General features: G+C 36.2%; 1 protein-coding gene across 2 annotated transcripts in view; it reads right to left on the bottom strand.

Annotated features, from left to right (window-relative positions):
* Positions 1-15,500, bottom strand: part of EPRS1 (glutamyl-prolyl-tRNA synthetase 1) — a 41,311-nt gene that overhangs the window by 9,211 nt on the left and 16,600 nt on the right. The window contains exons 11-27 of one of the 2 annotated variants that reach the window (XM_075147100.1): positions 15,197-15,281; positions 14,798-14,857; positions 12,304-12,414; positions 10,539-10,675; positions 9,577-9,784; positions 9,022-9,134; positions 8,286-8,403; positions 7,802-8,179; positions 6,669-6,896; positions 5,738-5,986; positions 4,680-4,910; positions 4,082-4,347; positions 2,751-2,802; positions 1,644-1,853; positions 1,409-1,481; positions 542-621; positions 101-202 (exon numbers count right to left, since the gene is read on the bottom strand). In XM_075147100.1, the coding sequence (XP_075003201.1) occupies positions 101-202; positions 542-621; positions 1,409-1,481; positions 1,644-1,853; positions 2,751-2,802; positions 4,082-4,347; positions 4,680-4,910; positions 5,738-5,986; positions 6,669-6,896; positions 7,802-8,179; positions 8,286-8,403; positions 9,022-9,134; positions 9,577-9,784; positions 10,539-10,675; positions 12,304-12,414; positions 14,798-14,857; positions 15,197-15,281 (2,701 nt within the window). The remainder of the gene's footprint in view (positions 1-100; positions 203-541; positions 622-1,408; positions 1,482-1,643; positions 1,854-2,750; positions 2,803-4,081; positions 4,348-4,679; positions 4,911-5,737; positions 5,987-6,668; positions 6,897-7,801; positions 8,180-8,285; positions 8,404-9,021; positions 9,135-9,576; positions 9,785-10,538; positions 10,676-12,303; positions 12,415-14,797; positions 14,858-15,196; positions 15,282-15,500) is intronic. The other variant, XM_075147101.1, reaches the window with a different exon arrangement.

Below are 15,500 nucleotides of genomic sequence, written 5' to 3' on the forward strand. Positions count from 1 at the left end.
AGACAGATTTTTACCAGGTCCTAGTAAAAAGATTTATTTGTGTTGCTATGGAGTAAGGTAATTTTCTGAAAGCAAAAGCACCAGCGCATTTGCTTTTTACCTCCTCTGCTGCTTCTTCATATGTTGCAAATGCTGTGTGACCCTCTTGCCAAAGGAACTCACGAGTGCGAAGGAAAGGCTGGGGATGTTTGAACTCCCAACGCTGGAGGGAGGGAAATAAAAAAAATGAACACCATGATTAACACCGAAGTGTCAAATTATTGTTAAAAACAATGTTTATAAATAAGTATTAGAAAATTCTGAATAAAAGATAAAAAGTCAACTATTCACAGATTTCTACTTAAACAATATAATCAACAATATACATTGATAAAGTATGTTTTATTAAAAACAGTGAGAAAAACAAATCACAAAACACATTTATACTTGTGCCATGAAATATGTGCTGTGATCAGTATCATCACACCACACCCACATAGAATAACTGTCCTACACTGCACTTATGATAAAACAGTTACTCAGAAATCATGTACAGACATACCACAACATTGCACCACTGATTAAGCTTGATAGGAAGATCCCTGTGTGACTGCACCCATTTTGCATAGGCAGGATACATGACTGTAAAAAGAAAGCAGCTTTGGGTCTCTCCACAATACAGACAGTTTACGTCAAACCTTTCTTTTTGCTACATATAAGCTAAACATTCTCTGCTGTGCGAACTATGTTTTTATGTTTAATTCTCTTTAAAACATCTTTTGTCTTAACACAATATTTTCACTGAATTGAGTACTTCACTTCATCCTGTGTCTCTGCAAAATAGCTTGCTTGCTGCTGGTCAAAGTACAATCCAAAGCTTAATATCTAATGACACTATGTTTGAGTCACTGGCTTAGAGTCTGTAAATACATCTAGGTTCACAAATAAAAATTCACTGACCTCGAGATTTCAGGATGCTATACTATACCTGATTCAATTAAAAACTCATCCAGCCTTAGGTCTTAAAATGTTTGTTTAAATTACTGAGAGGAAATTTTAGTAAAAGCTAGTTTCACAGCTGTAGTCAAAGTACGTGCAAAACTGAAGCAAATTATAAGATAAAGAAATTTTCTTATAAACAATATAAAACAAACAACCAAACGTATTTTTCAGTCAAAGCAAGTCAGTCTTCAGGATATTAATGGAAAAATTCCTAGACTGTACATTTCCTAGAAAAGTCCATTTAAGGGAATGTATAGTGTTGTGACACTTGCTATAAGCAGCAGCAAATTTAGGAAATTTTGATAAGGAGTTATAGAAAGCATTCTAAAAAATGGGTTTCCACTTTTCAAAAGGGATGCTTGTCTATCAGCCACACTATACCTGTAACTCTTTCCTTTACAGCCAAACTGCATGAAAAAAGGTCTACCTGTTTCACTTGTGGGACGCACAGCAATCGGTTCAGCCAGATCTGTTTTCCCGGATCTTGTGACCCAAGCAACCTAAAGGAAGGGGGGGAAAAAAAAGGGGGGGGAATTAAAACAATAAGAAAAAAAAAAAATCACACAGAACAAGTTTGAAAAAAACCTTACTTTCATACTCAGCTGCAGACTAAGTGGTTGGGTTTTCCTGTACTCAGATTAAAATAATGTTTTGAAGTGTACCTCAGGAGCAAAGTCAGCAATATGAGTCTTCTCTTTCTCCAGGGCAGCCTGGGACACAAACATGGGGAAGTAACAGTTTTCCACTCCAAGTTTCTTGATCTCCGCATCGAAGAAATTCTTGATAGCTTCCCAAATAGCATAAGCCCAAGGACGAAGAACATAACAGCCACTCACATCATAGTATTCAATCATCTCTGATTTTGTGATCACCTTTCAAAAGATCATTTAAATACTGAAGTTTCAATTTCATACACAAAGAACATTCAGTAATTCAAGCATGTGGCATGCAATTCAAGAAAAGTCTCCTATTTAAAAGTCTTTGTGCTCAAAAACTTAGCAAAGATATGCTTTGAGATCACTTTTGTTACCTATAATTAGAGAAAGTTAAGCAGGAACATTAAAAGTTTAATAACAGATCTGAATAATGTAAACACTTAACTAAAACTGAATTTCATGAATGCAAGGAAGAGACAGCAGCTAATTTCCTGGAACCAACAAACTGCACTTTTGTAAGAAATGTCTCTAGCTCATGTCAGGAAAGATTTTTACTCCTTAAGGTATATGCAAAAATTATACTAGTGAGAGGCAATGTACACCACTGATACCTATTTACAATCCTTCATAAATAGTCTAATCTAAACTAATCATCTCTACTCTGGTTGTTTTGAATCTCATGAGCCAGCAAACTCATTCCGTATCAAGAGGTACTAACTTTTGTTATACGTCATCTTGAGGTGAAATAAAACTCCCAAGCCTGTGAAATTCCTATCACTTCACTGAAGTTTTGCACTCTTAATGAAAGAGGAATTCATATATGAATTAAGTAAATCATATATATATATATAAAGGGAGCGGGGGCGAGGGTGAAATCATTGATGGTCATCCTTTTTACAGCTTCCTGAATTTATTCAGCTCTTCAGTCCAGGCACTTTTAAGACCATGATAGCAATGTAAGAAATAGAAAGAGCAAGTACTTTGGTGTGTATTTAAAAAAAAAAAGCCCACAAAAAAACAGAAATACAAGACAAGAGATAAATCCCAAACAGATTTTGATTTATAATCAAAATGAATGAAATAATTCTTTGATTCAAACTGATATGCACTTACCTGAGAGAACCAGTCTGCAAGATTTTCTTCTTTTTTAGCTTCTAGACCCAGCCTATGGTATCAGAAAAGAACAAGATTTGTGCTGTACAGCATTTAGCAGTGAAATATATCCTAACCTTTTTTCTTTTTTTCTTGGGGGGCAGATGAGGGGGACAGCAGAAAAAGGGAGGCATGGAACAGAATATTTTAATTTTACTTCATAAAGCTAACTTTTCCCAAATTGTTTTCTGACAGTTCAGTATGTATTGGCTAGTAGGAATTGATAGCATTTCCTTACCTTGGCTAACAACAGTGTTTCATAAAAACAGCTCCATTTCTTTTCTATTGTTTGAACCCTTCTAATTCTCACCATGGTGAGAGAACCTCATAATGATGCATTAAAAAACCCAAACACCTCCAATAAGAACCTAAGACTAACCAGACCTATGTGTAAGCTGTCTTACTCTTCGTTTTTAAAATTTCTTACCTAGCCGGTGGCTACAATTTCAGGAAACATATGCAACTTGAATTCACCATTCATGTGAATGTCAGTCACACGGTTCAAGGCAGAAAACTGACCCTACCACCAAAATAAAGATAACTAGTAAAACGACAAGATTCTAAAGAAGGCTAAATTCACCAGCCTCAAATGCCAGTAGGCAAAAGTAAAGCTTTTATATCTCTACAAATAGAGAAGTTTTAAGGGTGAAAAATGCATTTTTCTGGCATAATTTCTATACAAAATAACCACATCTCTGTCTCTAACGTGATTTATGTATCTGAAACAGGAAATAAATAGTGCTGCATAATACATGCTGTGGAAAGACTTCTAAACTTTCAGGGTGGGAGCAGGAGAGGGGATGCACAGCAATCATCACTGGAGAGTTCCACCATCAACAACAGCAGTGCCTTGCTCTGGGTTGGGCTACATACTTCTCATGGTACTCGCAGTAAATATTTTGGAAACCCTGGTACAATGAAATAAGCATAAGGGTTTTTTTTTCTCCAGGGTTTACACTGAACAACATACAGCAGCACATTTGCAGAAGCAAATAATGAAGCATAGCAAGTTCTCAATGACAGTAACAGTACCCACAGTAACAGAATGCGCACACTGCTTTATGCCTTCTACAAGCTAGGCAGAATTTTCCTCAGTAGGATACTGAGGTACAACTGACACTAAATAAACTTTGGTAACTTGCTTTTGGCTTGATCCTAACTATGCAAATGAATACAGTTATTTTGCAAATGTCCACACTTTCGAGTGAAATGAGAAACCTGTAAAACTCTAACTCTGAATAGAAGTAAACAGTTGAGGTTTCCAGCAAATAGATTAAAGATCACATCGTTACCTGGTTTGTTTCTTAGGGCCTTGACCCTCTCCTGATCCATTTGAGGAGAGTTCATTACCACTCTGTCCTTGCAAAGGTTCTTTTTTTGGGCCATCATTTTGCTTCTGTTGCTTACTCTGCTTTTCAGACTTGTTCTCTTTCTCTTTCTTCTTCTTGTCTTTGTCATCTGTGCCACTAGCAGAAACTGGTTTATAGTCAACTCCTGCAACAGACTTGTACTGGGCCTTCAGCTGAAGAAGTTCCTTAACAGCTGCATCTATCTTTTCCTTGAAGAACAAAAAATAAAGATAAATTCATACAGAAATCACAGGAATAAAATGGCTCTATCAAAAAAATAAAATGGATCTATGTATGGCATTGTGGACATCCACACAGTGCTGGGGAAAAAATCTGCAAAAGCCAATACTTAACTTAAATGCGTTAACATTTTAAGGACCATATCTGACAGGAATAATTTTAAAATTACATTTCAGATCTCAGAATTCAAATGCTGCCTATTCTAAATTACATTTCTAATTTCCATAATCACACTGAATTTAAAATAGATTTTTAGATTTAAATACAGATATTACATTTTTATATTACAGTATGTTTTTACCTTTTCTGCTTTTTCTGATTTCAATTTTCTAACTTCATCTCCTTGAAGAGCTACTTTGCTAAAGAGGGCTTTAGCTTCGGGTGTGTCTGGACCACTCAGTACTGTGTTTGATGCTTGGGGCAAAGCACCCTGAGCTACTGGTGGATGTCCTGGCTTGTAGTCCTGCCCAGTCTTTTCCTTGTAGTCAGCTTTTAGAGAAAGAAGGAGTTTTACTGCTTCATCTATTTCATCCTATATGGAGGATAAATAGCAGGATGTACTGGTGAGAATTAAAGAGAGAACTGACAAGAAACATTGATTTTCAGGCTAAGAAAATGAAATTTCCATCTAGCAATAAGCAGTGCTTCATAATTAGAGGAGGATTCAAGTAACAGCTCTTCCCCAAGCAACAGGAGTATGTTTGAGAGCTGTCACATTATACCAGAATGTTCCCCTAGCCCACCTGGCCAGCTACAACCTGTTAATAATTGCAGCAGAACCTACACTGAAAGATACAATAAACCGTTTTAGAAAAGGGCTTTTCAAAAAAAAAAAAAAACAACCCAAAACAACCCAACACCAAAACCAATTCTGCAAGGTAGAAATAAAGGTGGAAAAAAACAGCAGCTCCTGAAAACATATAGGTTTGTCTCGTGTTCTTTTCCACAGCTATCACTGAATTTCTCAAGTTTTGAAAAGTCTTGCTATTGGTGCAGTACACTAGATACTTTTACCTTCACTTGTCCCAAATACAGCAAGAAAAAGTAAAATACATTAAAAACTTCTGCAGAGTTGACATCTGCCATCTTGTGCCTATTCATCTAGATGTGAGAGGTTAAGTTTGACTTTCTACACCAGTCGAATTTAGAATTTATATCTCAGAGTCAAGAAAGTATCCAGCATCAGAGTAGCCTTGTGTACTTAAATCAGAGTAGCCTTTCGTTATCAGACCATGCAAGCTATAACCCAGACATAAGGGAGTTTAGTACACTGTTTGATCATTACTTGGTGAAAGATTTCCCCCCAGTGGCAAAATGTGGCAAGAAATACAATTGCTTACTCTCTATTTACTATTATACCTTGGAAGCTTTCTCTGCTTTGAGTCTGCGTACCACTTCCCCTTGTTCAGCTACGTTATCATAAAGTGCTTTGCCATCCACTAAGCTATAGGGTGCCAAGTTACTGCAGCATACAGAAGATGGAAGTGTAGTAGAAGGTATACAAGGAGGAGCTGAAGGTGGATTTCCAGGCTTGTAGTCTTGACCTGTCTTTTGTTTATATTCTGTTTTTAGATTTAAAAGAATTTTCACAGCCTCATCTATTTGTTCCTGAAGCAAGAAAGGAAAAACGGCAGTTGCAGATAAAGATAGAAACAACAGAGATGCAGCACAATAGCTAAGATAACATAACCTTTACTAGAATAGCACTAACATAGCTATACAGTAATACAACTTCTAGAGCTAACTTGTTAGCATAAGTTGTCATCATTGAGTTCTGTAGTAAAACTTTTCAGCCACAATACCTACAAGCTGCACATCAAAGGACCTAATCAGGCAGTATATGTAAGGACTGATTTCTCTCCCATGAAAGCTCCCCATTTAGGTGGCTTACTTCCCTGCAGTTACAGCAGTCCATGACTTTGTATACTGGAGAATGGGAGCAAATACTCAGGCTCAGAATAAAGAATGGTTCCCTGGCCACTATCAAATTACTACCAAATTTACTATTGCTATTCTAGCTTTCAAGTTCCAGCCCTTTTTCAAGTTTTTTGCTTCACTTATCTTGTATCACTAAAAAAATTACTTGTTTATTTATTTTCCAGGTTCTCCATGCACTATGGCAGAACTCATGAAATCAGCCATATCAGCTTAAGAGAATTTGGGAAAGCACTTCATGGACTTTGAAAATACTTGCTTATATTTTGTTCCTCAAGTTTCACAAAACCTGTAATTAGGTTTTAGTCTAAACTAAAAATATTGTTCCACTCAGAAGTATTCACTGCTATTAAACCTTTGAAGCTTCCTCCGATTTAAGTTTGCGGACCAATTCGCCTTGTTCAGCTACTTTGTTGTATAGAGATTTGCTGTCTACTGGGCATGGGGATGGAAGAGTAGAAACAGAAGATGGAGGAGGGACAAAGACCACAGGTGGGCTTCCAGGTTTGTACTCCTGGCCTGTCTGTTGTTTATATTCTGCCTTTAAGGATAAAAGGACTTCCACAGCAGCACCTATCTCATCCTGAAAGAGAAAGAAAGGGGCAGAAAGAGGGAAGAACAAAGATAAAGAGATATAAGACTCTGAAGTGCACTTTAAATACTTTTATGAAAAGACCTGCAGTTTATGCACACCTATTCCATTTTCTTAACTATTTAGTAGAGTTGTTCAGAGAAGTTTTCTCTACTACTTTCCTATTTTAACAAAGTAACTCCTGTTAAGGGATATACAACCCTAATAGTCCTAAATTAAATTGTAACAATAAATTAGTTTAGATCTTGCCATTTATTTAGATTTCATGGTGCCACCAAGACACTATTATGAACAGTATTTAACCACCAGGCAAAGTGTGTTATTTCCCATCTTTTCTTGCTCTGCATTAGAAAGAATAGAAAGAAAACAGCTACTAGTAGCTATGTTTTCTATGCTCAGCTCCAGACAGGAAGGGGTTTCAAAAATATCTGTAATATTTGGATCTTTACTTTCTTTTTTCCCTTCTGCGTTTTGCTTCTGTTTTGTTTTGTTTTTAAGATCTAAAGAGCAACAAGACAATCCTATGAAGTCACATAATTTGACCAAATTTAGTTAAATAAATAAATAAATACATACTGCAGGACATTTCAACCCCAAGGACCAGACTTGGATACTTAATCAACTCATGCTGTGGGGTGAATCCTGTCCACATTCCAGAACAGCAGTCTAAGAAATATAGGAATTTACTTGCATCTTTATGAATATTAACACAAACTTTGTCATACATGTCTAGCTAAAAGATAAGTATTGGAAAACACAAGTCTTGACAGAACAGAGCCCAGTCCAAATGATGATCACTATGAAAACACGGAACCATAAGTACCCATTCACCTCCGCAGACAGAGGACAATGGGCTATGCAAACCCAAACAAAAAAGTATTAGTTTAATCAGCCACCTTAGGTGCTTTCTCAGCTTTCAGTTTTCGGACCACTTCTCCTTGCTCTGCTACTTTATCATACAGAGCTTTGCTGTCCAGGGTATGAGAGGTCCCAAGCTTTGAAGACACACTCTGTTCAGTTACAGATACTGGAGGATTTCCAGGCTTATACTCCTGGCCCGTCTTTTCTTTATATTCTGCTTTCAAGGCCAGCAACTGTTTCACAGCTTTATCAATATCTTCCTTCGCTGCCTTCTTAGTTTTCAAGTCACGAACTATGTCACCCTGTGCAGACACCCTGTTGTAAATGACCAGGTGACCTTCAGATACAGTACAGGTTGGAGTAGAGGTATCAGCAACAAGTGGAGCAGATTTTCCTTTTACAGCTGAACTAGCCTTAAAAAACAACAAAAAAAAAGCCAAGTATTCAGCGTTATAATCTTGTACAGTAATACATGTACAGCAATACATTTTATGGCATTTTTCTAAAACACAAGTTTACCTCTTTCTTTGCAGTTTCAGCTTTGGTCTTCTCTTTTGACCCAGATGTTGGCATTTCCTTAGTGTGTCCATCAGGGATGTAAATCAAAATGCACGGGGCATCTTTACAGCTGTAAGGACTGTAAAAGGATATAAAAACCACAATAATAATGGAAACACAAGATACATATGAAACATTTATTAAAACAAATATTCTACTCTTTCTACAAGATGCACAACTGGCACAACTGCAAGTTTATCTTTGTACACAACTGTAGTTACCCAAATTTACATAATTGGGGATCTGCATTGATTCGTGTTAAGTACAAGTTTTCTTTATGTTATAATATTATGCTAAAATGCAGTGTAATTTAGATGTTTGGTAGCTTGCTAAAGAACTGTTACAATTAAATAGTATGTGCACACTCTAACTGGGCAAAGGCCTGTTTTATTCCGTAACATTGTTCCTTCATTTATATACTTAGAATCACAAGGAAACCATGATCTCTTTATTAAGTCCAAGTTAGTTGGGGTGCACCAAAAGTGCCACGTGCTTGGCTTAGACAGTTTGAAAAGGTAGGAAGATACAAGCTAAAAGCCATGCCAGTCCACAGAAATTTTCCACAGAAAGGTCATGGTAAAGGGGAAAATATTTGCAAGCAACATTACTCTTGCCAATGCATGTGTGAAAACATTAAAACGCATCAAGCTAAAGCAAATTCTGTGAAGTCTGCTTCGGCCATTCTTAGGTAGCTTACCTCACTGGCTCATAGGGCTGATCACAAATAAAGAATCCTCTCCTCTGAAGTTGTATGATGTCCCCTTTTTTTAACTCCCTAAGGCAAGGATCACCTAACATCAGTTCTTCTTGCTGTAAGCGTTAAAAGAAAATCAGTCCAAATCTAATAGAGCACAAGAAATAGTAAGAAATACAGTAGAGCTGTTGAAGGATAGTGATGATTTTCTGATTTTTGAAGTCTTGAAATGTTAGTTAATTCCAGGGGCAGCAGAACAAGCACTCGCAATAAGATGCCATATCATAACAATGTATCAAGACAAAAACCTCAAACTATTGGTCACAGATGTGTAAAAGCCAGGTAACGCCTGAAAGAAAACGTGAGTCAAATTTTAATTTTGTAATTATGAGAGGTTAAATGGAAAACATGGAAACTAGATACACCAGCACATGATTTACTTGTTTGACAGATGACATTTTAAGATTAAAAAAAAAGTAACTAGAAATAGTGATGGCAAAAACAAAAAAACCCAAACATTAAGCTTTGTGGAATAAAGGGGACAAAAAGATAACTTACCTTGCTATTTCGGTTGATATATTGCTTGAAATCTTCATCTTTACCTAGAACTGGCTTAGTGATCAGATGCTCGTAATTAACACAGACAGTTGGGATGAGTGGTGCACGTAGAGTTTCTGCTAACCAAGTGATCTTAGTCGTTTTTTTGAAGTCCTTATTCTCTAAGTTCAACTTGGCGTCAATAGACGTAATTTTTCCACTTGAATTTCTACAGGAAAACGGAAATTATCAGGAAAACAGAAATTATAAGAGTAAAGCCTAAGTGATTTGTTCTCATTTTATACTATAGCCCATCAATAGATTCAACTGAAAAACAAGTATTCAGAGTTCATTTTTGAAGTGTGGGAGACACGCAGGAAATGCAAGGGTGTATTCACTTCTGTTGAAGTCCTCCTTTAATTTTGATTTCTTAAATATAAAGAGACAGTAAAGAACATGGCAAAAAAATCTCTACTTACTTGTTTTATGTTCTCCATCCCAGCTCACCCCATTCTGCCACTGTCTCAACACAACCATTTCAAAGATACTATGATGACATTAATCGTCTCCTTCCCCCACCTTAACAGTTCGTCAACTTAAATTGTGATAGGTGTAGTTTTTTAGTATGCAAAAGCAGGTGTTTGTTACAGGGTGAAAGTTGTTAAAATTCCAAGTGGGTTTTTTTTTGTCTGAAAAAGCTGTTTCACAGTGGAAATATTACCACAGATACATGGAGAACACTGGATGAGAGGGACACGCAGTATCAGGACTGACTGGTGATTTCAGACCTGAGTCTACAATAAAATATGCTCTATGCTAAAATGTTGTTTTCTGACATATTTCATAGTAGTTATTTATATACAGAATCATAGAATGGACATATATGGACAACCATTAATATTTTACTGTTTCAAGCTACCTATTACAAAAATCAACAAAAAGCTGAAAAGCAAATAATCATTTCATCTCCCAGTATTTGTTACCTGTTTAATTTAGTGATGATAATATTGCCCCAATTTATGAATGTAACCACCTCTCCCTCTGTCAGGGTCTCTGCATCTGCACCCTCGATCAGGACTTTGGAGCCATACCACACAGGTTTCAACCCAACATCGGCATTCTGTGAATAATGATTTTTATTTTAAAGGAGAGACTGTTATTTATATAAGCTGACTAAATTTAATGCAGTGCCAAAACACTGTTTTATTTATGATAGAAGACAGATGAAGATAGAAGACGAACAAGAACAGTAACACAAAGCTATAGTATTCTTCCACAACACTCTCAGGTTTCTGGTTCGCAAGTATTGCATGCATTCCTTTGACAGTACACTGGAAAAAAATCCTATCTCCTATCAAATACTAGCTCCAACACAACCGATAGCATACACCGTTTCCTTAAGGTCCACACGTCTTTAAGTTTTTACAGGTAAAAACTAAGTAAGTTTTTCTCAAGTTTCCATTTTGCTATGCAAATTCCCTTCAAAAATAATTTCATAACTCTCATTTTTGCTTTTTAATATAGTTAATATAGAAACAAATATGGAGCTTCTTTCAGCTGCACAGATTTTTAAAAACAGGAATTGGAAATACGTCACTTATAACACTAAAAGTACTCAGCTTTAAAGCATCTCAACAATGGAGATAAACTTTAAAAAAAAAAAAGCAGACAGCTAGGAGTTCAGACTTTTTCAAATGATCAGAAGTTTGAAATTTGTTTCTTCTGGTCAGTAGTTACTTCATTATATACCGGAGACAGCATTTTTAATATCAATATTTTAATATGCTGGCTTGCAACTGACCAAACTTCAGACTTTTTGACTCTTAAAGAGTCACAATTCTCATTTGCATCTGCTCAAAACCTGTTTCCTTGTTTATCTGCCATAGGGAAAAGGGCAAACTAGATGTCCACCTCTCAGTTACAAGAAATGGCTACAGGAACACTCAGAGGAACAAAATAAAAACAAATAAATGAAGCAAAACCTCAACAATATTCACTTGTTTCTCAGTATAAGTGTGATATCTAAGGGATGCTTTCAGTGAAACTTAGTACAATTTGAGATGCGACGCTCAAATGAAAGCATCTTTCCTAATTGTAGTGCCAAAAAAGAATTGTATCAGTAACACATTCCCCTTCTTAAGGGATATTATTCCATTTACTGGATACTAAGAGTATCAAATTAGCAAGTTCTTAGCTTTTGATAATAACTATTTGCTATCCGAATTTAAAAGTCATATTAAAAAATCCAGATTGGTAGAATTAACAGGTTAACATATCACTTCTCCAGAAGTCTAATTTTATAAACGATCTTAAAAAAAATCTCCTGCATTCTGCACTTGTATGGATAAGCAGTATCTATTGTATTATACCCATAAAGCTTGGAAAAAATTTTATATTCAAAATTCTCTGTGAAAGTTAGTATCAAACAATAATAAAAACTGTCTGAGCATCACTCCATACTTGTAACACCTAGCCTCTCCTGAAAACTCCCAGAGAGGCCTTTCAATGCACTGTCTATACGCACTCTATATACTTAGAAAAGCAGTTTCCCACATCCTCTTAACAGAATAAACACATTCAGTAGTTGCCCACTTCTTGACAATTCTGTGAAAAAAGTACACCTTGGTTTTATATCATGCTGTCTGAGCAAGTTAAAACCAGGACTCTCCTTGCTGACTGCTCCAAGTCAAGGTACTTCTAACCTTACTGATCTGCAATATAAGAATATTAAGAGAGTAAAGCGAGAACCTTTGGATGTTTAGCCACTTCTTTCATCTCCTCTTGAGCTTCAGGAATATTTACTGGGACCACTGCATCTTTCAGTAAAGCAGTGTACCGAGGTGCTACTGGGTCTATAACCTACAGAAAACAAATGAGGGGGATCATGACTATATGACATTGACAGAGAAATAAGATGTTGTATAAAACAACAACCACCAAAAAGGAATATTAACTGGTACTCTCTATGTTACTGCATTTTTTTTTATGATTGCTTTAATGTTACTTTAATCCAAAGCTATAGAAAAGTGAGAAAACAGTGATAATACTTCACAATTTCCCATCTTTACTGAAATATTTTGAGTAAAAACTATGGATTGGGTACTACTGACACCAGAAGTAACCAAAATTATGAGCTAATGCCTCATAGGGAAGACAGCAAAATGTACTTTGATATAGTTTTACTATGCTCATAGGCTATTACATCTGGACCACTTTCCCTCTAGCTAGCTGAATTTAAAGCAATAATTTATCAGTGCAGTTTGTTCTTGTTGCAGCAGCATAAGACCTGATCCCATACTCATTTTCCAGGTCAGTACTCCAGCAGAATCAGGGACAGACCTGGCTATAGAGAAAGCACCAATTAAGTCTGCAATTTTAATACAGACGCATTAGATACTATAATAAGGCAACACCATAACATTGACTTCATCAGGATTTCTACAACATGAGTTTGGCAAGAAAAAGATACCACTAAAATGTCTTCCTATTTTTATTGTCTATTTTCAAACTCAACTGATGTAGTTTTTCACAGCATTTTTCATACCTGAAACACTGGTTTGACAAACTGTTCAGAGGCACTTAAAAACAATTCAAGTAAAACAGTTGTCTAGGTCCAAAAAGAGTATCAGAGATCTACCAGTTTAACTGGAAACTAATGCAAAGGAAAACACCTGCTTTCATTAATATAAAGTAACTTTTATTCTCCTTAGTTTATTCCTCCTCAAGTGAAAAACTACATGGCAAATTTAGAAAAAAGTATTCAGCATCTAATTACTTGACATCAGCAAGTAAGGTGATACGATGATATACTTTTAAGAAGTCACACATTTCTAAGTTCATAATCACTGAAGTCATACTCCTAAATGTTAGACACACAGTTTAAAAAAGGACTTGTGTGTTTATCTCAAAATATAGGTGTGTGATGTAATATCATAGTTTTGATAACTAAATGACTGAATTTTACAATATTATTACCAGGTTCTTTATTTTACTCATTAAAACTCACAATCCTTCCTCAGACGACAGGTGTTAAAAAGTCAGTAGCATAATTACAGGATAACATATAAAATGAGAGCTCTCACGCTGATGAAGTCTTTGAGCTCAGAACTACCTGCATGCAACCAATTGTTTCTGATCATATTGCAGATTGCAAACTATCTGCACAGATACATGTAAATAAAATTGGCTAATAAATATGGTGCTGTCCAAGGAATTGAGTCAGACGTCTAAGAAATTCAGTTTAAAAGCCAATTCAAAAAATGAGCCCTGACAGTCCATTGTGGATTCTTCCCCAAAATCCAATTCTTAGTCATAAATATAGTTATGCAGCAACAGAAAGAACCAATTCATAAACCCTTGTGTATGTAGCAGACCAAATGCAAAATACATGAAGAAAAACAAGACACATGCCAGACAAGCAAAAACTACTTAAATGAACAGATCTGGGTACTATCTAAGCAAAACCAAGCAGGAATCCCAATGCAAAATAACAGGTGTTTCCACAATCACACAAAATATGCAATCAGCATTATAACAATTCGCCTTATTATAGTGTCCAAGCATCCGCTGCCAGAAAGCAACTAACTATGTCAAGATGCAATATTCCTTATTTGACATTCAGTCAGAAACATCAGCAGTGCTGGCTTTATCTACATTGGCAGTATACCCAGCGCGTTAGTCCTTTTGCCACAGAAAGGAAAAGCGGCCAACGTGAAATTGAGTAAGATTTGTGTTTATGTTAACAAATAAGCCAAACCAGAAATGGGCAGCCTTTTAAAACTAGGAATAATGCATTTTCAGTGGGTTTGTAGAGCTCCTGTTATATAAGCAAATGTGACTGCACTATGAAGCTGCAAAATGATAGCTTATGCTATGTATGCTTACAGCACTGTAAGCTATATGCTAAGGTAAAAAGCATTAAGTAATACCTTCTTACAGATAGCTCGCAGCTTGAAAGCAGAAAAATGAAATGCAGTTTTCATATCAGATTTTACAGCAAATATCATTATCTTTCCCCGTACTACTAAGTAAAGCAAGTAAGTATTGGTATAGGAGAATCAATAGGATTAGTGCTAGATCAGGTTAGAAAGGGGGGACATTCCATTTTCCTGAAAGTGTGCCAAATGACGCAAGATACTGCAACTGCTACTTGTTGTGATAAGCACTCCAATGAATGCTGGATTCTCTACATATCCCAGAAAGAGGATATCAGGAGTAGCCTCAAATTCAAGTAAGCACATACCTTTTTGTTAAAGGACCAAATTTTATCCCACTCCATATTCACGACAGATCGAGAGGAACCCTGGAAAAAAACCCACATTAATATAAGTATTCTAGCTATTACACTCATTTAAAACAAAGTCCTTTAAAGACTACAAACCCTCTACTGTTTGCATTCATCAAAACAGTTTAGAAAGGCATCTTGAGCTTGCAAAATGTACACTTTTTAAAATAAGAAACTTGCTACCCCATTTTGCCAGGACCTGCTCATAGGTGTTAACATTGTTGAAGTAGTACACATTAAAGCAGCAAACCTTCAAAAGAAGAAACCTCCCAGTGACAAGTACTTTAACTGAAACTTCAGAAAAATTTGTCCTTACCAAGTGAGAGTCAAAGAATCGGAAGAGAAGAAAACACCCACCTGAGCAGCAATAAACTGCTTTAGCCCTTCAACTGTCATGCCTCTTCTTAGGACACCACGCACAGTGGGAAATCTTGGGTCATCCCTAGTAGAAAAAGATGTTTCATCAGTATCACACACTAAGTTCTACCTATTAGTCAGACTGACCAAAAACTTTACTAATACTGCCACACGTGAAAGACCCAGCTTCAGTGCATTTCGCTTGTGTGAATTAAGAGCTAGATGAGAAGACCTAACTGAAAAGACTGAGCTCTTATCCATACAAAATGTGTGGTGCAGATTTTCTTCTACTTCACCCCAGCGA

The sequence above is a fragment of the Calonectris borealis genome, chromosome 3 (assembly GCF_964195595.1).
Source record: "Calonectris borealis chromosome 3, bCalBor7.hap1.2, whole genome shotgun sequence".
In the NCBI taxonomy this organism is placed as follows: Eukaryota; Metazoa; Chordata; class Aves; order Procellariiformes; family Procellariidae; genus Calonectris; species Calonectris borealis.